Below are 25,422 nucleotides of genomic sequence, written 5' to 3'. Positions count from 1 at the left end.
GTCCCTCCTGTCTCCCACCAATGGAGGAAGTGCTGACCACTTTCTTGGAAAGGGATAAGGCATTAGACAAAGGCGGAGGGTATATAGGTAATAGCAGCCTGAGCAGCAAACATCTGGCACAAGAGATTTGGACTCCCAGGAGGCAGGCTAGGTAGCTAAACTCTGCCCAGCTGCATGTCATCGAGAGGGGACAATGGCAAAGTCTACTGGGAGCAGGACCTTGCACTACCAGCTGTCTTTCCTTCTTGCTTTGTATCTGGCCCCAGGAATTCCAGCAATAGGCAACTCTTGCTGGAACAGTGTGCGAGTCCTCAAGACTTCCAGCTTACAATTTCCTTTCAGCAATTGTACCAAACAATAACAGAAACTAAAGCCAAATGGAAGACTCTCATAGTGCTTTGGCAAATATCAGAGCTGGAGTTTTGAGATGGGTAATGAATACTTCTGCATGGCAAACAATTTCTATGCTTCCATGTGGAGCTGGCTACAGGCATATTGGAACAGTTATTGTTCCACCATTTGTTAAGTAAAGCATTCTAAAGGACAGTATTCTTTAAACAGATAGTGTTGCACTTATTATGATTTTGGCTCAAGCTTCAGAGGCCCTATTTATTTGAAGAATATGGAAAATCTATGGCACTTGTAGTCGCAAAACTCAGTGCCCCCAGGGCTCAAAGAGACAGAAAGAGGTGAATCAGTTCATCTTGATGCACCCAATTACACAGAAAGGAGTTTGTTTGTTTGTTTTTTAAATCAGTCCTTGATATAATGACAATTTTAATATTCCTCCTATCTACTCTTATTCCTTCCTGCTACAGGAAGGGTGAAGACTTATCCCACTAAGGTCATGGATGGTGGCAAGGCCAGGACCAGGATCAAGAAACCTAGGTAGCCATCAAAAGTCTAAGTAGGCAAGACAGAGAAAGGAAAGTTGTAGTTAACAAAGGTCAGGAACAAGGAGAGGGTCAAAAACCATGCCATAATGGTTACAAAAAGCTGCAACAATTATTTTTTACTAATTCTAGTTTATGAAGCATTCTATATAAATCTCCTTTAATAATTACAATAAAACACAGACATACAAAAAATCCTCATAACCACTGTATGAAGTAGGCAGGACAAGTATGATTCTCCCCATTTTCCAGGTGAAAAGACTAAGACCTTAACCCAAAATCACAGTGATATGACACAATGACATCTGAAATGATAGCGGAAATAAAACTGAAACACTGAGTTAATATTCATTCTTTTTTCACTATATGATGTTGCTTTTCAGGCATGCAAAATTTAGAGGAGCAAGGAGATCCCTGAAAGATCTATGGATAAGACAAGAGTTTATAACCAAATAGGAGATAGAGAGGATCACAGAAAGTAAAATGGATAATTTTGATTACAGGAAATTAAAACATTTTTACATGAACAAAACCAATGTAGTCAAAAATAGAAGGAAACTGGGGGAATATACTTTTTACTATAAGTCTGTCTGATAAAGGCCTCATTTCTGAAATATATAGGGAACTGAGATAAATTTACAAAAAAATAATAGCTATTCCACAAAGGATAAATGGTCAAAGGATATGAACAGGCTGTTTTCAGAAGAAACAAAAGCTATCAATTTTCACGTGAAAAAAAAATTATGTAAATCACTATTGATTAGAGAAATGCAAATTAAAACAGGTCTCAAGTACCACCTCACACCTATCAGATTGGTTACCATGACAGAAAAGGAAAATGACAAATACTGGAGGGGATGCAGATATAGTAATAGTATATAGGAATAGTAATACTAATGCATTGCTGGTAGTGTGGTGAACTCCAACCAACTTGAAGAATAATTTGGAACTATACCAAAAGAGCTATAAAATCATGTATACCCTTGGACCCAGCAATACCACTACTAGATCTGTATCACAAAGAGATAAATTTTTTTTTTAAAAAAGGAAAAGGACCTATATGTACAAAAATATTTACACCATCTCTTTTTGTAGTAAAGGATTAGAAATTGATGGGATATCCAACAACTGGGGAATGGCAGAACAAGTTGTGGTATAATATTGTGATGGAATACTATTGTGCTATATAAGAAATGAGGAGAGGGATGGTTTCAGAAAAACCTGTAACGATTTAAATGAACTGATACAAAGTGAAGTAAGCAGAACCAGAAGAACACTGTACACAGTAACGGCAATATTATAATGATGATCAACTATAAAAGACTTAGCTACTCTGATCAAGACAATGATCAAGACAATTTCAAAGGACCCCTGATGAAAAATGCTATCGACCTCCTGAGAAAGAACCGATGATCTCTGAATACAGCTTGAAACATACTCTCTTTACTTCCTTTATTTTTCTTGGTTTTCCCCCAACATGGCTAATATGGAAATATATTTTGCAAAACATATATACAATTGATATCAAACTGATATCATTGCTTGCCTTCTCAGTGGGTGGGGGAAGGGCTAGAGAGAGAGCAAAAGAACTGGGAACTCAAAAAAATTTTAAATGAATGTTAAAATAAATAAAATATATATTTTAAAAAAAATATTTTTAAAAGAAAGTCCCTGAAGTCGGGGGCAAGGGGTAGGGGGGTGGGAGGAGGAGAGGAACAAGTTTTAATGATGAGAAACAAAATGATGGTGAGCAATGAATCAACACATGAAAAAGAATTTCTTAAATGCTTACTGAGTTTCAGGAATTCAGATACATAACGGTCACGTAAGTCATAGTAAAACAGCAACCGATAAAAACAGAGGTGAAGCTTGAATCTAAGATTACGTACAAATTCCTACGAAAGCAGGAACTAGTACCAAACTATAAGTAGGTGTAGGCCTGTGGCTATAATAAATAACACAGTTGCATCTAAATAGAAACATGAGAAGACCCAATTGTGATGGTACACAGGGTTTCAGAGCTTTGGCCAGTCTTCTTTTTCTGTAGTTCAGATTGCAGACCTTATTTTGGAAGATGGGATCACTCTGAAGAATTCTGAGGAGAAAGACAATACTATGCCAATCAATCCTAGAATTTCTTCCAAATCCAAGTAGAAGTCTAACACTAGAGGGACCACAAGATGCTTTGATTACTATCCTGTCAAGGTTGAAAATGTGGTTCTACTGCCCACCTTATGTTGTAGAGCATGATAATCAGAAGATAACTCATCACGTTCCATTTGATTGTGTGCCTATAAAAGGTGGCTCATGAGGGCAGGATAACAGATGGTGGAAGAGAGAAACAGAGACAGACATACAGACAGAGACCGACAGAGACCAACACAAAGAGACACAGAGAAAGAGACAGACAGATGCAGAAATATAGAGACAGGGAAACTGAGAGAGGGAGGGAGGGAGAGAGACGGAGAAAGAGGGAGAGGGCTACTGGACCCAGAGGGCTCCAGAGGAGAAAGTGAGGCTGGTGACCTTGCACAGTCCTGCCTCACTTAAATCCAATTCACTTGCAAGTCATGGCATTACTTTTCTGATGTCATGGTCTTCTTTGAGAATGAAGGACAAACAACAACTTCTGATGGGGAATATACCCTTAGCTAGAAATATTACCAAAGAAAATGAAGAGAAAAAAGGCTTAATATGTGCTTCCTGTTCTCTTGCTTCTAAACTCCAGACTCAGAGGTCTGGCAAGTCTTTTCTCTGCCCTATTTGCAGAGAAATTGTCATGTGGGGAGCCATCAGAATCTATGCTCTTCAGTCTCATGGCCTTTTCACTCTATAGTTTTCTGTTCATTTTCACCTTTCTGGCTAAGAGTAAAACATATAGTTTAGCAAGGTAGCTAAGGTCTCTTATTTTGGAAATTAATATCTATCCAATGAAACGCAGGAGAGGCATGTAATCTATGCCAACCTGGTCTGTACAATTGATGCATTTTAAGGATTTCTTCAGTGGTCTTTATTTTTCCCATTATTACAGCTTAGTTTTATAGGTTGATTTGTTTTTGAGCTTATTTCCTCAAGATGATCAACATGTACTTTAGTCCTGAGTATCTGATAAATATAGCTAATATTTAGAGAGACCTGTGTGTGAATATGTGTATATGTGCCTGTGTGCTTTCTCCTTTCACTCCCTCCAATCTATCTTTTCCAAACAAATCTTTCATATGCACAGATCTGCTTCTCCTACCAAATCACAGATCATAGAATCTGAGTTGGAAGGGATCTAGTGCCAAGAGAGCAAAATCTAGGCAATGAGTATGATAATATAAATTTCAAAAGAATAAGAAAAGGCAACTGCATTCACATTACCAATCCTGGTCCAGAAAACAGATGACAAAACCCACTCAAGAGAGACAGGACACCATGGGAATGTAATATTACACGTCAGATAATTGTTTTGCTGGTTAGTTTCACTTAGCTGTTTTTTACTGTTACCATGGAAGATTTAAGAGCAGGGATATTTCATAAAATGAATGTAGTGTAACGAATACAAGACATTAAAAATAAAAAGTTAATCACTATAGGTCAGTGAAGTTGACTTTAATTCCTGGCAAAATTCTAGAATGATAAAGAGGATAGTTTCTGAACATCCAAAAAGTGAAGGTTGGTTATCAAAAAGAGATAAGACTGCTTCATTAGGAACAAGTCATGCCAAAAATAAATCAATGAATCAATCAATTGATCGCCAAGAATTTATTACATTAAAAATGAGACATTTTCTGCATTCAGAGAACTTATGTTCTACTTGAAGATATAACATGTTCACAGGTAATTAATATGTGATATAACAACAAGAAAAGGGATTGGCTGTGGATTTTATAGCTATAGAGAACTTCCAAATGAAGAAATTCCCTTTACAGAAGTAGGTTAACACATCTTCTGCATCTTATAGTCTTGGAGATTTAACTAGGGTTCTATAGCCAGCATGTGTCAGAGGCAGGACTTGAATCCAGGTCTTCCTGGTTCTGAGGCTAGCTATGCCAAGTCATATGTAGATTATATACATTCTCAAGAAGTTCATAGTCTAATGAGGGTAGAAAACATACTAACAACTATGTAGAAAGAAAATATAAATGTAGGATAAAGCAGAAATATTCAGCAGAAGGAAGGGACTATCATTAATAGGGACTATGAAAAGAATCTTTCAGAAAGTGGAATTTTATCTAAAACTTGAAGAAAGGAGGGAAAAAATTCCTGGTATGAGGTACAGCCAGTCAAAAATGCATGGAGTCAGAAGATGGAGTGTCTTGTGTGAGGAACAGCAATGAGACCAGTTTCACTGAATCTCAGAATACACTTGGGGGGGGGGCGGAGAAGGAATAAGGAAGTGTAAGGAGACTGGCAAAGTAGAAGGAGGCCAGCTGATGAAAGGCTTTGAACACCAGGACATTCTATTCGATTCTGGGACTGAGGAAGCACTGAAATCGACTGAATGGGGGGAAGGGAGAGGCAGGGGAAAGAGGTGGGGCCCTGGGCGACAAGGTCAGGCCTGAGCATTAAGATTAGTCTGACTGCTGAATAGAGGATGGACTGGAGTGAAGAGAGACTTGAGGCAGACATTTTAACCAGAAGGCTTACATTTTATTGGAATAGCCTAGGTGTGGGGGGAGGAGAGTTGTATCAGGTGCCAGAGCAGAGAAAGGGATATTTACGAGAGATGTTATCAAAAGAACTTAGCAACAGACTGGATATGGAGGGTGAGAGTAAGGAGTTAACAATGACAATGGGGTTATAAACCTGACTGACGGGGATATTGGTGATGCCCTCAACAGTAAAAGGGACATTAGAAAAGGCAAGGAATTGAGAAGAAAGATAATGAGTTCAAGTTTGGACATGATGAATTTAAGATCAATCAGTAATCAATATTTATTAAATACCCACTACTATGTTCCAGGTACTGTGCTAAGTACTAGGGAAACAAAAAGAAGCAAGAGATAGTCCTTGTCCTCAAAGAGCCCAATCAGGGAGACAACTGGCAAACCAATACATACCAAGCAAGCTATATACAGGATAAAGAGGAAATATTTAATAGAGGGAAGGTGATGTAATTTAGAGGAGCTTGGAAAGGCTTCTTGTTGAAAGTAGAATTTTAGTTGGGACATAAAGGGGCCAAAGAGGTCAGAAAGCAAAGCTGAGAGAATTCTAGGAATGGGGTACAGCCAGAGAGAATGCCCAGAATGGAGAGACAGGGTGTCTTATTCATGGAACAGCCTAGAGTATTAATGAGGAGTAAGGAGAAAGAAGACTGGAAAAGATAGGAGAGGGCTAGGTTATGAAGGGCTGTGAATATCAAATAGAACACTTCGTATTTGACTCTAGAGTCAACATACAGCCACTGAAGTTTACCGAGTAGAGAGATGACATGATCAGACCTGCACTTTGGTGGCTGAATGGATCAGACTGAAACAGAGAGAAATTTGAGGCAGGTAGACCCACCAGCAGGCTACTACAATAATCCTGGCATAAGGTTTTGAAGGTTTGCACTAGAGTACATCTGGTTTGAGATATCTAAGAAGCAGTTTGAGATATGGCATTGAAAGTTAGAAAAGAAAGTTAGGGCTGGACAATTAGAACTGAGAATCATCAGCACAGAGATGATAATTGAATCCATGGGAGCTGGAGAGATCACCAGTGAAACAGAATCAACAGAACTCTGGTTAAATACAATGGTCAGTGTTAGAACCATTCTACCTAATTTAAATGACACATTTCTCTTTTGTGTTAATAATGGATAATGTTTCTCTTCATCCAGAGAATAAACTTTGTAAAGGAATTTCTTTGAATCTTTTCAGGGCAAGTTTCATCATTAATGATAGTGCACATAAAATTATATTTTGAATAATCTTGATAATTTCAAAATTTTTGACTGAATTGTCAGATCTGATTAGGTTATCAGTTTTTTACCGTGAAATGTGGCTGACAAAGAACTCATACTAGGAGTAGAGGTACAAGTTTTATCTGTAATCCCCAAATTCCTTGAAGTAATTTTTTATGTTAATTGTCTATTTTTTGATGATTAGTTTAGTTAAAATCAGATAACACAAATAAACTGGATTTAGGTACAATAAATAAACAAATGAAATTGCCAGTATCAACCCCCCTAACTTTGGAGAATTTCCACTTTTCCCTCAAAATACAATGCATACTTTAATGGCCTTTGATGTAGGGACCAAATAAGGGTGCCAAATTCAGTAAGTATTAAACATTAATAACTTTACATTTTCTTTTTCAGATAAAAAGAATATAAACAGAAAGTCTATATTTTTCTCCAGCATCCAAATGAATTGTTATGTATACCCTTTTACATGTATACATGCCACTTTGGAGATCAGAGTTGTAGACAATAGTTAACCCAATTTTAGAAAAGCTCCAGTCTCTCATGCTTTACTTATGGACGAGATGGAGATATACGAGCTAGATAGTAAAGTTAGGTGAATTCAGAAGTAGCTGAAAGACCACCACCCTCCCACAAAATAACTGTAAATAGTTAATAGATGCTTCAATGTCCGTTTGGAGGGAGTACTTTATCAAACGTTCTGTTCTTGGCCTTGTATTTAACATCGTTATCAGTGATCTCGATGAAGGCAATGATGGCATGTTTTATTAAATTTTCAGATGAATGTTACAAGGTATCCCTAGCCACACTACCTATCACAGTGTAACAGTGAATAACCGATATCTTGTATCTATTTGAACGGGCCATAATAAAAACATGGAGAATTCATAATAGGTAACCCTTAATGAAACAATGCAGAGTGAAGAAAGCAAATCTAGAGAATAATATAAACAATGAAGCAATGAGGTACTTGACATATATACTAAATTTTGTTTGAACTAGATTAACTACAAAGAATAATCTTGGATCTAGCACAAAAGATGAAACCAGACATCTACCCTCTTAGGAAGGAGGTAGAAAGATGAGCAAAGGCAGGCCAGTGCCAGACTTTGAGGAGCCTTACAGGTCAAACTGTTGGAGTTTATATTTAATCTCAGGGGCAATCAAGAGCCACTGAAGGTTTTTGAAAGAAGAGTTGACATCATTGACAAGTCTGACACCTGGACCTTAAGAATAATATTCCGGGAATATGTGTAAACGATGGATTGGAGAGGAGACAGACTAAGAAAGAAAGAACACCAATTAGACAACTATTACAAACAGTTCAGGTAAAAGGTAAAGAGAGAGGGCTAGAATTAGAACGGTGGCAAGTATGTCTGAGGCATTCCCATTGCCATTCCCCCCCCCCCACTTAATATGAACAATATTCAGCGCCATTTTCCTAGGTGAGGAGATTAAAGTTAGTGACTGGTAAATTCAAATAAGCTAGGAGTTGGACTACCTACCTGGGCTCTACATATCTAATTCAAATTTAGCCCTTTCTGCTGCAATTCAGGTAAGTGGGGGATCACGTGCAAATATGAGGTATAGAAGATTCTCCTTTATAAGATGAGGCAGTAATACTATAAATTTTGTAAATCAGAAGACCAAAGAACCAAGGCTCAGTACCTCTTCTATGAAGCTTTACCTGAACTCCATCAGTAACCTTACTCTGAGGACCACAAAAGGCCCTTTCCTCAATAATGAATTTAATATCATAGAATATCATTTATTATCCTCTTCTAAGTTTGTATTATTCTCCTACATGAAAAGCTCCATGATGGTAAGGATTTTGTCTTAGCTAAACTTTCTATTTCCCGCACACAGAGCCCAATGCTCTGTATACACCAGAAGCCTGATAAAGTGTTGAATTGAGAAGAGAAAGCTAAGGGAGAGTCATGGTACCACACTGACAAACAAACAAAAAGTCATCTTTTTTTGTGTAATACACTTCCAGGACATCCGCTTATCATTCCTTCCCCACACAATCGAATTAACAGTCAGCTAGAAGACAAGCAAACTATTCACTTCAACCTTGAGTTTGCATTCCTCATCCACAAGGCCTTGCACCTGGCACTCCAGGCTTGGGTCTTCTTTCCTTAGCTTTAAAACAAAAGGTTTGATTAGATGATCTCTCAGGTACCTTCCAGCTCTAAAGCCATTAACCTAAATCCAAACTGAATGAAAGTACTTCCCTGAATACCCAGGGACAGTTTTCAATAGTTCACTCATGCTAGAATTGACTGCTCTGAGCCATCCCCTATCTGTGCTGTGGAGAATTCACACCAGGAAAGGGACTAGCCCCATGACTGTTATACATTTTCACTGAAGCATACACAACCACAACCACCAAAACAAGTCTCTCTTCTGATTGCCCAGAACAGAGAGGCTATGGTGACAAATTAATGCATATTCAGTTTAGGTTGAACCTCTAGGAAAGTAGATTGAGTTACCTCTATTCTCATAGGGCAAGGGCTCCTAATCTGAAAATCATTAATTTTATTTAATATTTTGATAAATGCATTTCAATATAACTGGTTTCTTTTGTTATCCTATGTATTTTATTTTATGCATTTAAATACATGATTCTGAGAAGTCCACAGGCTTTGCCAGTCTGCCAAATGGGTCCGTGACATGAGACAAGTTTAGAACCCCTGCTCTTGGGGGATGTTAAGATAGTCACAAATATTATTGCACGTGCATAACTGTATAGCCAAACATGCAACACTGAATTCTCACCTTCCCCCTCTTCTTTGCCAGTCTGCCAAATGGGTCCGTGACATGAGACAGGTTTAGACCCCCTGCTCTTGGGGGATGTTAAGATAGTCACAAATATTATTGCGTGTGCATAACTGTATAGCCAAACATGCAACATTGAATTCTCACCTTCCCCCTCTTCTTTTCTAAGCTAAATTCCATTCAATTCAACAACCACTTATGACATGTCAAACACACTCTCTCAGGACTTAGGTAGAGAAGAAAAAAATTAAGAGTATCCTGACCATCAAGGAGTTTATATTCTATTAAGATACGAGGAAAAAAAGAAAAGAAAGGAAAAGACTGCAGATAATTCGCAAAGAACATAGACAACGAAAAGCTTAATGTATTCACATATATACTCTAAGCCTTACCTTGAGAATGTCTCCTTCATAAAGGTCAAATGTCTTAGCTTTAAGCTGAATCCCTTTTCCTGGCTGAGTCTGGATGGAGTAGATACATTCATGATTGTTACTGTAGTTCACAGGAAAGTTGGGGGACAGCAGGATACCTTGAGTTCCAGTGACAGATGACCCACATTCAGCTAGAAACAGACATAGTAATCATAGATAAGTAATTCCCTACTTTGACAAGGACATACAGAATTCAAAGTATAACAATACCAAATATATTTGTACATAATTGGTTAGTCTGTCTCCATTACTCTCTCAAATCCTCCCCCACAACTTTGTTTTATGGAATTCAACTTTTTGAATTAGTAAGTGGCTATTCTATAGATTGGTTTATAGATTTTCACAATAAAATGAGTGACCAATGATGAAGAAGGTGAGACAACATGAGAGCACACATAGCTTCTTCAGTTTAGAAAGGCTGAAAGCAAAGTCTATAAAATCACAAAAAAATGTAAATGTGGAACACAGTCTTACTGACTACATTATGAATAGCAAAATTGAAAGCGTGGGGTTCTTGAAGCTTAAAGCAGATCATTTCAGGAAAAATATAAGGAAGTCATAACTAGCTATTCTGGGCTAACCTATGGTTAATGCTTTATTCTCTCAACTAAGGTAACATCCTACCTAAATGGACACTTTATCTTTCTGAGTTTATCTCATCTATAGAATCAGAGGTTTGGGCTGAAGCATCTAAGAGATTCCTTGCAATTCTGATAGTTTGTCTTTATAAATGCATTTTTACAAAGACTTCCTGGAAATACTGCTTAACCTTCATTAAGGGCAGCTAATCTTGTAAGGGTTAATATTAATATTAATTTGAAGAACATACTATGTAAAAAGCCCTGTTATGAGTGCCAGGGATAAAAAGATGAGACAGTCATTATATTCTCCAAGAGCTTCATAGGGGAAAGAACACAAGTACATAAATCTCTAACTTCTACACGTAATTTCGATTCATATATAGGAAGGAGTTCTGAGATCTCTTCTGTTCTGAGATTAATATCTGCAAACTAATATTCGCAAAACTATCTTAAACATTATAAAGTAAACATGTAGAACCATATAAACCAAGAAATTTTACAAGTCAAAAATAACAGTTTCAAAAGGACTTAAATTCTTTGAATTATCTAAGTTATTCAGAGAAGTTAGTATATTTGGGGTATGTCTACAACCTGTCAGGTCAAGTAAAGTGATGACATGCTACCCTCTACCAAAAAGTCCCTCACTGCCAACCAAGGAGACATGGAAATGAACACATGGCTACTCTTCTTGTACAGCCTTGAGTGCAGATGTCAATATTGTGTGTAAAAATGGGAGGGATTAGTTGAAGTTTGCATGGTATCCCCAAAATTCTGAGAGCTCAGCAGTATAGAACTAAAGAAATGGGAACTCTATGACTAGTTCTATATGTTTATTCTACATTGTACAAGGGAGGTCTTCACAGAATCATAGCACATCACTCCCCTTCAAGCACTCTTAAATCCAGTCAATCTAACCTCCTTGTTACTCCCCACACATGAAATTTTCCCTCCTATCTCCATGACTGGTACAGGTTGTTCTCCATGCCTTGTATTCACTTCCTCTTCATTTCCACTGTTTAGGGCTCTTAGCTTCCTTAAAAGCTCAAATGCAACATTCCAAATAAACTCCTTCCTGATTCTCTCAGCTGCTGGGGCCTTCTCCGCCACATCTTGACAAATAACCTTGAATTTATATTATATGAACTTTAGAGACAATCAGTTTGTTACGGTGGAAAAATCAATGCATTGTGAGTCAAGGAGGTTGAATTCCATACCAATCCTGACCCTACCTGTCCTTCCGACACTACCTACCTAACCTTTGGCAAATCACTTAAACTCTCTAGATCTTAATGTCCTCATCTCTAAAATAAGGGCATTCAAATCAATGGCCTCTTAGGTCTCGTCCAGTTTTGAATCTATACAATCTATAGAATGGAAGCTCCTAGAAACAAGTAACTGTTTAGTGTCTGCCATATAATAAGTGCTTAATATTTATTAATCGATTATTGATTCAATCATCTTACAGATTCAAATGGGGATTCAATGCAGTACAGTAGAAAGCGCATTGGATTTGGAGTCAAAACACTGAATATGAGTTATTGCTGTGTCAGTTGTTACCTACGTAACTATGACCATGACATTCACTTGTGCCCCAGTTTTCTCACTCAGAAAATGAGGAGGTTAGGCTAGATGACCTCTAAGGTCCTTTCCATATCTATTATCCAACATACCTCATGGAGAAGTTATGAGGATTGTGAAATAATGTATATAATATATACAACAAACCTATTAATTGCTCCAGTGAGCTTCTTGCCTGCCTACCCTAACTTCCAAGTACTCCTACCTCCTTAGAGAAATAAAAATTTAGGAAAGGCCTCTGTCAGGGAATCATAGACCTGAGGCTAAGAGATTTTTATCATAAATCATTACCAACAAACCTTTATTAAGTATCCACTATATACTGGGTTTGGTTTGGATTTGTCCTGCTAAGAATAGAAGAGAACGAGGCTAAGACTTCTTCCTTCTTAGTTTGTCAATACAAACTAAAATGGGGAGAAGAGGAGAGCATGTCCTGTGGAACTTTTACTCAGGAGAAGTAATGGAGGTCTAATTCCTGGACACTTGGTCCTCTGGCCTGTGCTGGCTGGCTCTAGGGAAAGAATCTGTTCTGTCTTGAATATAGTTAAAAGATTCATTTCAGAGTTGGCAAGGGCTTGTCCTAGAAACTGCTAGTTCACTGAGAGATAACAGAACAGTATGATGGAAGAACACTACCCTGGGAATCAGGAGATCTGGGTTCAAATCTCAGCTCCAAAACTTATTACAGTGTTCACTGCTTATCACTTCAGTTTCCTCATCTGTAAAATGAGAGTAATAATACTTATACAACTTAGTTCATGAAGCTGTTGTGAAGAAAACACTGTGTATTAGAATATAAAATTCCAGAGGCTTTTCATTTTAACATTAAATCCCCATGTTGCACAAAGTAGATACCTAATAATTGTTTGTTGGACTAAGTTAAACTATATCTAATTGAGGCGAATTAAACCAATAAAAAACATGAACTTCATCATCACTTTCATCTTCTGGTCCTATAGAGTTATCCCAATTTTAAACTACTCTTCACCTTCACTCTTGGGAAAGGAAAAGATTTGCCTCAACTCACAAAGTAAGGGAGCAATATCAGATGATCCCTAAGGTCCCTTCCAACTTTAAATCTTCTGAAATGGATCGATGCTGGTTCTTCCAAGCAAGGCCCCAGTGAAAAAGATCAGTGGATCACAGGTTTAGAGCTAGAAGGGATTTCTGAGGCTAATTAGTTCAAACCAGTCAAATTCTCGATGAGGAAATGAGGTCCAAAGAGGTTAAACTACGTGTTCAAAGTAATGCAGGTAGCAAATAGCAAAGAAGGGATTTGAACTTGAGTCTTCTGATTTCAAGTCAGACCAGAGCATCTCCCAGAGAGGAAAGAACTTCTGCTAACTTCATAAACGATAAGCATGAAGAATCTCCAGGCTATTCTTAGACCTACTCATAGAAGAACGGATTCTGACCCCAGGGCTGAAACGGACTGCAAGAGCTCATTTAGAAGGGCCAAACAAACTGTTGGACATGAAGTTCAAGGGATATTACTACCCTGGAAGAAATTACAAATATAATTAATTCAGAGAACCATGGGAAGACTTACATGAATTGATAAAGAATGAAGTAAGCTTAACTAGGAAAACAGTAGATACAATTACTACAACAATGTAAATGAAAAGAACACAAATCTAAAACTGCAAGCTGTGAAGTTAAAATGACTGATCTTGGCTTTGGTAAAGAGTTAAAAAAAATGTGCCTATTTTCAGAGGTGGGGAACCAAGGATGTGAAATAGTGTATATACTATCATATATGATATACATACTGGTTGTTTCAGCTAAATTGATTTTTTTCCTCTTTCATTTTTATGCCTTATTACAATGTATGGATTGTTGAGTAAGGGAAAGAGGAAGAACATATTAGAAAAATAAAATTGATGCAAAAAAAAAGAAAGTAGCGATAAATTTTTTAAAAAGGATGATTCAAAGGGAGCTTGAATCTTTACCATACTGAGAACAATGATTTTTCAATCCTACTATGAAAGGCTTATTTCCTTAGTTAAGGACCATCAAACGTTTAATAGTTCCCAAGATCATTTAGTTTTCTGTCTTCTCGAATTCAGATTTCGGACATGGCAACTAAAAGTCTTTACCCTCTTTTTCTGTTTTCAAAGGTAGAGTGTTCATCATTGCTCTTCTAGGCTTGAAGATCAGTGTAAGGGTTGCCTGGGACTTCCAATCCCCCTTTCTTCCTAGTCTAGTATTGACCTAGGTCTGACATTAACCTCGCTCTCCAGTTTCCTTAGACCACAGGCTCCCTGAGGACAAGAATATATTTTCCTCTCCCACTGAAAGTCTCTCTGCTCAGTGAAAGGTTCTGCCTATAGTGAGTGATCAGACTGGGAGAACATATTTATACATATGAGTACTTTGGGATGTCGGGGTGGGGGGGCATGAGAAAAAGAAGGGATGTTAACAGATCAAGGGTTGTCTTGCCTGTCCTTATTAGAAAATATTAGCCAAGCAAAATGAAAGCACATGACCACCTACCAACACACCTTGGCAGAGCCGAACTCCACACCCGACGTCTGCCCCCAAGGCATGTGATTCGGGCTACACCCTCAAGCCGGTACCCTGGGAAGCAGGAAAAAGTCAAGACGTCGCCAACTCCAAACTGCAAACCCTTCCGGATACTGTACGCTGGTACCTCAGGCTCCTCACAGGGTTCCAAATCATATTCTAAGAGAGATTAAAAAAGACAGAGATACAAATACACTCAGAAAAGAAATACATAGACATACAGATACAATGAAATACAAGAAACACAATTAAAGATAAAGAATAAAAGAAATAGAAAAGAACAACAGGAGATGAATGAGTTATGGAAAAGGAAGAGGTACAGAAGGATGGTCAAAGAGGGACAGGCAGAGAAAGAAATAAAGCACATATATAAGTACATACCAACATATAAGACAAAGACATAAAGATAGGAAAAAAGGTCATAGAGATACACAAAAAGATACACCCAAGGATTCAGAGAATGAAAATAGGAAAAGAGAGAGACAGATAGAAAGCAGAGAGAGAAAGAAAAAGAAAATTAAATAAAGGAAAAAGGTAAGGATGTATTTTCAGGTTATCTGTTCTAGCTTCTTACATTATGAGATTACTGAAGTATATATTCAATAAATTCATCATCACACACCCCCAACCTGGCCCATCTTGCCCTCTCATGGTAGGAACCATGTCCTCAAATTGTTCTTTTTGTGCTCTCAGATCCAATTAGCTTCTTGACTCTGACTGGAAGGGAATGAGGAATGAGGGTAGGTTGTATTTCAAAAGAAGAAAGTGGAGAGGACAACATTTAACCCCAAAGAATGAAGTTCTAATGGAGAAATCCCAGGAATAGTACTAGGCCTATTTGGGAATTATTGGCTGTGAGGGATGTAAGGCTTCCCAGTTTTTTTCACATGACAGCAAGTAGTTAGTCCCCTCTGTTTATGACTAAGGCTTGCAGTTTCACTAATAGCATCTCTCAGTCTTAGGAAATATCTCTTGATTCTGAATTAGAATAATTCACTGGAACAAGGGGTTGAAAGTATAAAGAAATAGCTTCATTAAGTAAAAGACTCAAACTGTATAAGAGTTTCAAATGCAAAGGGTCAGCAAACCATCTACAGTATCAGTAGCAAGTGAGTAGTCAGTATTTGCTCCGAGTCAAGGTGAGAGCATGGTTCCCATATGGTAGTTGGTTCATGGTTAAGAAGGCCACTAGGATCAGGTCTCAGTCCCTCCAGATAGAAATTTCTCCAAAATATAGGGAAGACTATAACCGGCATGTCTGTCTGTCTCTCTCTCTCTCTCTCTCTCTCTCTCTCTCTCTCTCTCTCTCTCTCTCTCACACACACACACACACACTCACTTTACCTGGCAGGTCAAGGACAAATCCAGGACATCTTACAGCCAACAAGAAAACTTTCCTGCCTGATAGTAGGAAAGTGGAGATTCAACAAAGTTAAGGGATGTAATTTCTAAAGCTCTACTCCAACAGCCCTGCTATGCAAGGCTGAAGAACTGTAATTACAGAGATATATTTTATTACCACTACTCAGGCAAGGATGAGGAAGCTAAAAGAAAAAGACTTTTTAAAAACCCAATAGATTCGTTTTCTCATATTTATTGTTATCAGAGGTTGTGAAATGGAAGATGAGATGACTAGGGGAGAATATGGAATTCCTGTTTTCTAGGGCATAGAAAAATCTTCAAACAAAGTCCAATTGCTAACGCTGAGTAAAAGAGCACAGATAATCCTTAAATGCTCCAAATGAAATTCTACAATCACATTCCTGCTTGGCAAATCTATGCTAGAAGTTCTTCTTTATGTCTAACCCAAAGGCTTCAATCACATAGTGATAAAAAGCTTTCTCTTTAGATTTTTAAAAATAATCTTGAAACCTGTTAGGAAGAAAACTATGGAAGCAGAAAAAGGTCATTAAAGTGTCAAATCTGATTCCAGGAATCTGTAAGCCCTTTACCTGAGAAGGTGATGTTGAATCCTTCATATGACATAGAGAAGTCAGAAACAAAGCGGATCTGGGCTGTAAAGTTGCCATAGAGTCCAGCACTTATTGGGGCAGGGAGCCGGGAACCAGTTAGCTGCTTCAGTGGCTGTGTGAAGCTGCCATTCTCAGTGATGAGTAGATAGTCATGGCCACTCTCCAAGTGAAAAGTATGAAAAGTGAAGTAAACACCTGCAGGAAGAAACCAAGGGGACAGGGTTGATGGAGGTCAGGATGGAAAGGCAAAAAACTGTGACTGGGTCAGCCCAAAACCAGGTGTAATATCTCAGCTTATGCACATCTGGAGAATCCACTGAAAAATTACCTGTTGTGTCTACTGCCCTCCTACTATAGTTTCAGGTCCCTATGTCCCTATCATGAACACTCACAATGTGTTCAGGAAGGACATGTTCCTCTGCACAGGCAGAGATGCAGATGAACACTCAACTCAAAATCCAAGTGCTTTAGGCTTAAATTCGTAGTTGAATTAGACTATTTTTAGGATAATCAACCATCCATGATGGCTCATTACCTGAGAACTCTTGTTTCCTAAACTATCTCAATATCTATTCAATAATGATGCATATTTTCTCTGCCCTACCCTTCATATATATGACCACAGTCAAACAGATCATTTCCCATCAGACCTTTCTGAAATGATGAAATTAATTCACTCAAAAGCTACATAGAAATACTGGAATGAGGTAGTTAGTGTTGCTCTTTCCATGTAGTCTGGTGGGTTAATTAACCCCAAATGTCAAGAAGCAATCCTTTGTAAAAGCATAAATATGAAACTCTGCTATGTTCAATCCCTCCTATGCACTAAGTCTGGGAGGTGTGGAGAGTGAGATGGGGTCAGGAATCCTAATCAAAATACAGCAAAGAAACTGGTAAATTCCTTACTTATTTGAAATGATCTTTTAGTCAAAACCCAGGTCTTTTAGTCAAACTGAAAAATGATCAGACAAGAGTGTCCTGTCATATGGCTGGTCCAACATCTGATTGACAACCTCTGCCTCCTCATAAATAGAATATAGAGATATAGAACAATTTAGTGCTGGTGAAAAGTGTACTAACAACTGAAAAGATCAGGAAATGCCTTATTTCTGAGGCCAAACTTGAGGTGATCCTTGAAAGGATCTAAGGATTCCAAGAGGCAGAGGGGCCTTAGCCTACGCAAAGGTCTGAAGAGGGATATGGAATGTCACATACAAGAACACCAAGTAGTGTGGCTAGAACCTAGAATAGGCAAGGGAATAACAACTTCATATTCCTAGGACAGAATGATAAGATGGGTTTTAAACAAGTGTCACTAACACTTCCTACAGTCTCCTAGCCATGGCCCCATTCTCTAACCATCACCACTCCACGGAAAGCTTGGACACCATCTTTTGACTTCGAATGGGTGAACATTTTGCTTTATCTTGCTGTGGCAGATGCTGCAGCTAAGGTAATTTAGGCTCTTGAGGGTTTAATGGAGCTTAACACTAAATGAAATGTAGTAGAATAACCATGAATGTCTGTGGAGTTAAGGGAGGAAAGAGAATTAACCATTGCAAAAGGGTTTAAAAAAAGAAGAGAAACAAACAAAGGTGGGGAGTTTGGGGAATAGGAGATGACTGGCAGGAAAATAATTTCAGTAGCATGGTAGGAATACAAGCCTGACTAGAAGAAGACAAGGAGAAAAGTGGGGCTATTAGTTGTAGCCATTTTCAAAATAATAGCTAGATGACAGAGAAAATTCAAAGGAAATACTGGGGAGACCTAAGCATGTTTTTAAGGGCATACAAAGGAGCCAAATGAGAGAGATGTGATTAAGAGACAATTAATGACTGCTATTATATGGTTCTAGAAGAAGCAGGAGGAAATGAGACCAAAGTCCCAGGTGAAAGTATTAGCTTAATGTGGAGTAAAGATATATCTTTATATATCTATATTCTGTGACCAAAGGAAAAAGAAGGCAAAGCAAGGCAAGTGGTATTTACTAGGTGTCAGGTACTGTGCTAAGCACTATGTACACAAATACAAGTGAAAAAGGAGAGTCCTTGCCCTCAAGGAACTTGAATTCCAATGGGGAAAGATATCACACAAAAGAGAGCTAAAAAGCATATCGGCAGGCACTACATCAAATTTAGAAAAGTCAGAAGTGCAGCTAAGACGAGTATGAAAGTTAGCTGGCCTAAGTCCCTCTCCAAAGGCCCCAGGAGGAATTCACAAGTAAGAGAACTATACTGGAATGAAGAGACGTTCCAAGGTGAGGAGGTCCCAGGCACTAAGGGAATTTCCAGGGTGAGATTGCAGCAGAAGCAAGATGTTGAAGCCCAAAAAGTTATAAACATCTCCAAGAAGGGAATGAGAAGTTCTGATGAGTGGAGGAGGGGAGCTAGAGAACTCAGATCAGATGGCGTTAAAATTTTAGGTGATAGAGATAACTGTGTCACTGACTATAAATGTGGGGAATGGGGATAAAGTTGGGGACATAGCAGAAATAGCTTATGACTGGTGGGAAATTAGATCATAAATCAGTGACAAAAGAATAGAACAATTATTATTGAGCAAAAAGAGTCTAGGTGAAATTACAGGCCATAAACAAAATCAATTACATTTCACGGCTTTCTCCAGAAACACATAGTCAATCACTTGGGAGCCAAAGTAGAGGAATCAGATATTAGGGGTTACAAGGAGAGGAGTGATTAGTGAAAAGACATAGGCTCAAAATTGGGCATAAAGGTAAGTGAACACAGTAGAGCATATAGGTTTGTACATTAAGGATGAGCCAAAAGACCAGATGTTACAATAAGGGTAAAAAGTAGCTTAATTTGAGAGTAGGTTATAAAAGTGGAGATGTGGAAAGACAAAAGTTTGTGGTCAAAAAGTCAAAGTTCAAAGTTCAGATCTCTGGAAGTAGTACACATCTGTAAAAATATAAGAGCCAAGATACGTCATGCCAGTGGGTGAAGCAGTGTGAGACTGAGGAATTAGGTAGTCAGGCTCTCTGAGGGGTATCTAATATGAAAACCAAATTCCCTAAGGATGAGCCAAATATCAAAGTCAATAAGAAATTTGGTAAAGTGCTTTGGAGGTTGGCAGATAACAGGTATGAGAATATGGGTGTATAAAAGGACTGCAGACTTGAAAAGCAAAAAAGCTGAGGAATGGAAGTAACAAAATGGTCTGGAAGTTCCAGTGTTGGCAATAACTTCTCTTGGCTTTGTTAGGAGAAGAAGAAACAGGCAACAATGAAGATGGTTGGAATGGATGTGGTATTGTCAGGAGTGGTGAGTAAAGTTTCTGTTAAAGCAAGGTGGTGAAGAAACGTTGTTTCAAAAATCTTTAGTTAATAATATCATTTAACATAACATAGCCCTTTCAAGGTAGTGAAATTCCTTCCAAATATGTCATTTGACCATAACAAAAATCTTGTGAGGTAGGAGCTATTATCATCATCCCCATTTTACAGAGGAGGAAAATGAGACTAAAAGAGGTTACGTGTCTTGTCCAGGATCATGTTTGTTTAGTGTGACACAGGATTTGAACTCAGCCTTACTGACTCCAAGCCCAACACTTGTGGACTTGGGGCATGGATGAGGAATTTGCTGAGAAATGAGTAAAGTGTTCCATTTGCAATCAAATTCCAAAGGAAGTATTGTTTTAACAAGGCTAAACATTGCTTTAAAAATATTCCCCCAAATTTTATAGATAATTCCTAAAAGGGTATATCATCTTTGTTCTTCTGTGAAGGTGAAATTGCTGCTCTAGGAGTCAGTCCTGCTTTAGGCTTTTCATTAACTGTATGGCCTCTGAATACCACAGATTTCAGTTTGCCCATTTACACAATGGTAAGAAGAGGCAACATCTCTTCCTGTATCAGACAAAAAGTGAGCCATTAGCAGCCTAGACATATTAACTAGTTACGCCAAGGAATAAATTTCTTTGGATAGGTCAAGTTATTTATGGGTCTTAATCCCAGGGCATTTCTAATCAATAGGAATGATAATGTTTTATGGGAGGCTTTTAAAAAGTTTTCAAAGCATGTTATACATTATTTCATTTTATCCTCACAACAATCCCATGGAGTAGAAGCTATAATTATCTCAGTTTTACAAGTGAGGTAGCTAAAGCTCAGAAGGGTTAATAGTCTTACTCAGGGTCACATAGGGAATAAGTGTCTCAAGCAAGATTTGAAACCATTTCTCCCTAACTCTAAGCCCTCTACTTCATCCACTCCACCTACTCCTTAAGGAATAAGCCACTTGATGAGCCACTCCATATGCTGGGCTGTCCTATAAGTCTGAGTATAGTTTTAAGCTATTAAATCTTAAAGGACTTTTGGAACACCCTATATAATTGAGGATATGATACATTAGAAAGGGAAACAAATGATTATGTGAAGGAATTTTGTTAAGACTTGAAAACTGCTCGAGGACCGAGCCCACCAAACAATAGTGGGAAGCTCTTAGAAGACAAGAGACCTGTGATAGATTATGCCATCTCATTCCAGATTCACTGTCAACAATTGGCACTGAATGAACCAGTGCAACAATATGAGTTGCTAGACACCAACTGGGGATAAGTTGGCTTAAATGAAGCTAGCAACACCCTAAGACTCATCCAATACTACAAATAAAAGAAGAACTCTAGGACACTCTGTTTTAGCTCCAATCTCCCCATACCAGGTACCTGCCACCCCTCAGTAATTCTACACCATAACACTCAGAGGAGACTGTGAATACTAGAAGAAGGAGTATTACTCTTGCTGCAGAGGTACCCCTAAAGGAACGCCTATGTTCATTGTGTAATCAGATACGGCACTCTATGGCAAGGTCTCTTGCTAAGAAATCTCCAGAAGACTTTGAGGCTCACCTTTGCCATGTGATGTTTCTATCACCCAAGTACAGTTCAGGTTGTTAGGATAGAAATCAGGAAAGCCTGGTGAGAGGATAGTACCACTGGAACCTTGGATGAAGCCACCACAAAGAGCTGTAGGAACAAGAGAAAGGGGGCCATGAGAGGATGAAAGGATGACTTAGATGTTCTCTACAAACTGACCACACCAGTAGGAGCCTGGTACTATGCCTGGTCCTCCCCACACTTCTATGCCCCTACCCAACAACAAACAGGAAAAGACACAATCTAACCCAACCTCCCAACTTACCTTCACAGCTAGGGAGAGCTCGGCTCCACTGAAAGTTGGGCTCACACTCCAGTGCCTCACCATCGCTTAGAGTGTAGCCAGAGTCACAACTAAAGGTCACCAAAGCACCAACATAGAAGTCATTTCCATGACGATGACCATTCACAGGGATCCCAGGGTCTAAACAGTGGTCTGACTGTATTGTTACAGCTGGAACAGAAAACCCATAGCTAAAAGAAAAGGCTCACAAATGTAGCAAAAGATTCACAGCTGGAAATGGTATATTATAAAAGGAATAATCTCATGCCATGGCCTACCCTAAGGCAGTGTAGTTTCTTAGTCTCATTTGTGGGAGTAAGGAGTGGGGATGGGGGAGAGAAGTGATGTAAAGTGATAGGATAGAGAAGGGGAATAAGAACTATCCTTTTGAGGGTTTCTACCTGTCAGGGTACCCAAGATCCAACAGTAACACATCTTTGGGGTAGCAATGTTCTTGGAGATACACTGACAACACAAAACTTCCTTGTCAGCCCCATTGTTTCCCAGGCAGCTGGTCAAAAACATACATACAGAACCCAAGAACTACAAATGCCAAAACTCTCCTTGAACTATCTCTAAAGGGAAGGCAACTGGAAAAGCACAACTGTTATACAGGAGGGCAGTAACCAGGACTCTACTGGTATGTTGCAATGTCTCCTGAACTTAGCCAGCCTGTGCATCTACCACCTCTCCCTACATTCTCTCTGCTTGCCAGTTTTGTCCTTTTGATATACCCACTCTAATAATATTATGTAACTCCCCTAAATGCCCAGACTAATTGCAGATCCCAGAAAAAGTGCTGATATAATTATTCTGTACCTTACACCCCAGCTATTCCTTTTAGTCCATAAAAAATAGAAATATCTTGAAGAAATGAGCTAATGCTTTAAGAGTCCCGTGTGGACTCTTATCTCCTTCTGAGCTCTCAACTCACTGCAATCCTCTCAGACATCAGCCATAACACATCACTCTTTTCCAAGCTCTTCAAAGAGCAATTCCTTTTTGCTCCATCTATCCTCAGAGAGTAGAATTACTTCCTACCAAATCTGTATGTGTAGAGAGTGAGGCCTAGCAATTGCTCCTCCCAACAAAAAGGGACAGAGACCTTCTGACATATCTGCAGTATTGGGTACACAATAGCTGTTTGAGATGTGCCCTTTAAATGTAGGACACCAAGCAATATGGTGGGAAGGTATGTATTGGTAGTACTCAAGACACTTGGGTGCTAATCTTGGCTTCTAAGCTGGATCCTAAAGTGGGTCACTTACCTCTCTGGGTTGACCTATAAAGTGAAGGGTTTGGCATAGTCAGTCTCTAAGGTGGCTTCTATCTATAAGACTCTATGAGTGAGTAATTCACATAGAGAATCAAAACAGAATGATGGTACAATGGAACTGAGATATTGTCTCGTTAGTTTTCAGAGAAATAAGGAGTCCTTTCCTTCACCAGCAAGGACAGGATCTTTAGGTCACCCACTTCCCCTACCCTTCCAACACTCACTCTCATATCGGATCTGGAAGCCAATGTCCGAATGACTCTTGTCTGTAGAGAAGAGGAGATAGAGGTAGTTGCTAGTGCTGATGAGGAACTGGGGAACTTGGGTCCCATGGTAGACACCTATCAAGGGTGATGAGTATGTACGTCCATCTCGTACCTCCAATGTATCATAGTTGACCTCTGTTTTAAATCTGCCAGGGAAGGAAAAAAATCATACATAACCAATGAACTTCTCATCCTCTGAACATGACAAAAATCCTAAGTTATACAGAGGATTCTTATTCAGAAATTGATGGGAATAAGACAGCCTCAAGTACATTACAACTTTGAGATTCTGTGACTTCTTTGTGAATTCAGGTTTCTGGAAAGAGGAATAGATTTAGGAAGGCTAAGTATTTGCATATAGTTTGGATGTTCTTTAGTGTTAAGTTGTTTGGGTGCATTCAATACCCTCTAAGGCCCAGATCTTTGCCCACTGTAAGTTTTGGGACCAAAATTAACGATGTACCTGGGATTCAAAATTCTCCTTTTCAGAATTAGGAGCACAAGCAGATATTCCTTCTCATTGTTGCAGAAGAATCTTGCTTTCCCTTTCCCCTTCGTCCAAAAGTTCCCTCTTGTGTTTCCCACCCTAATCTCCTCCATGTCAAATTGTGATCACAAGCACCTGTCAAAAGTGATTTTGATGGGGTATCCTGGCTGAGCTTCAATCACCCACACACAATTCAGTGCATCCTTGTAGAAGCCAGGCCAGCCAGGGGAGAGGATAGTGCCACTGGGAGATGTCAAATGACCACCACAGGGTGCTGTCAAGGGGAGGAAGGGAAAAATGTCAATAAGGATCTCAAATTGATCACATAGTGGTAATTTTGGATGAGATGCTTCTGAACATCTCCATCCTATAAATATTTGTATACTTGGCAGTAACACTTTTTGCAAACAGAAACTATCAATTCTTTCCAGAAGGGGAACTTCATTGACTTTGTCCAACCACATTATCTGGGATTTCTAAAGGCTAAAAGGAAGACAAAATAAAAATAAGAAGACCAAACTATGGAGTAGCCTTCATTAACTTTTACCTAAATTGTTACATTAGCATTCTGACCTGTCTCCCTGCTACTACAATCCCTCCTCTCTGATCAGTTCTCCACACAGCTGGTAAACTGGTATTCCTAAGATATAGAAATGACCATGTCATTGCTCTGCTCAAAAAGCTTCAGTGGGTCCCTCTTGCCCCTAGGTTACATAAAATACAAACTCTGCTATTTGGCATTTAAAGCCCTTCACAACCTGGCTCCACCCTATCTTTCCAGGGTCCCCTTTACCCAATTTTCTAGTCAAACTGGTTTACTCAGTATTTCCCATATGTGATACTCTATCTCCTGTCTCCATAACTTAGTATAAACTATCCCCCCTGCCCATGCCTAGAATGTCCTCCCTTATTCCCCTATTCATTTCCACTTCATAAAATTCCTATCTTTCCTGATGACCTCTGTTCCTAGTTCACGCCCTACCAAAATTACATTGTAGATATTTTGTGTTTCTGTTCATGTTACCACGGAATGTGAGTTCCTTAAGGTTAGGGACTATTTCATTTATGACTCTGTATCCCCAGTGCCTCGCACAGTGTTTATAACAGAAAGCACTTAATAAATTTATGATCAACAGAGAAGTTTGGAGTTGACATGACAGAAAGCAGAAATCCCCTAAAGGCTCTTGAGCAGAGGAGCAGCATGCATGAAAGCACTAGCTTAGAAAAAGATTAAGCTGAGCACTTGGAAAGAGACTAGAAACCAGGAGATTGGGGAGGTACTCCAGACATCAAGTGATGGGTAGAAGCAGGAATGGAATAGGTAAGGCAGGTATTACAAGAAAAGAATCTATAACACTTGGTGGTTATCTAGATAAGGGAATGATGAAAATGGACAATTCAGAAAGGATTCTTAAAATTTCTAGTCCAAGTGATTAGGCAGAACAACACTATTGTTCATTTATTTAAAGTGGAATTTTAAAGAGGAAGCTTCCTGTATAAAAGCATGAGCATCTTGCCCAGGTACTGTTTTCAAAACATCACTGCTTTACCTTATAACCTATAACCGAAG

The 25,422-nt window shown here is 38.8% G+C and overlaps 1 protein-coding gene across 1 annotated transcript in view; it reads right to left on the bottom strand.

Annotated features, from left to right (window-relative positions):
• CSMD2 (CUB and Sushi multiple domains 2) overlaps positions 1-25,422 on the bottom strand; it is an 842,922-nt gene that overhangs the window by 281,943 nt on the left and 535,557 nt on the right. The window contains exons 16-22 of the mRNA XM_036743760.1: positions 23,988-24,126; positions 23,324-23,511; positions 21,806-21,994; positions 21,514-21,630; positions 16,627-16,842; positions 14,645-14,833; positions 9,954-10,123 (exon numbers count right to left, since the gene is read on the bottom strand). Of these exons, the coding sequence (XP_036599655.1) occupies positions 9,954-10,123; positions 14,645-14,833; positions 16,627-16,842; positions 21,514-21,630; positions 21,806-21,994; positions 23,324-23,511; positions 23,988-24,126 (1,208 nt within the window). The remainder of the gene's footprint in view (positions 1-9,953; positions 10,124-14,644; positions 14,834-16,626; positions 16,843-21,513; positions 21,631-21,805; positions 21,995-23,323; positions 23,512-23,987; positions 24,127-25,422) is intronic.

This window comes from Trichosurus vulpecula, chromosome 2, assembly GCF_011100635.1.
Source record: "Trichosurus vulpecula isolate mTriVul1 chromosome 2, mTriVul1.pri, whole genome shotgun sequence".
NCBI lineage: Eukaryota > Metazoa > Chordata > Mammalia > Diprotodontia > Phalangeridae > Trichosurus > Trichosurus vulpecula.
This window is presented reverse-complemented; position numbering and strand designations above follow the sequence as displayed.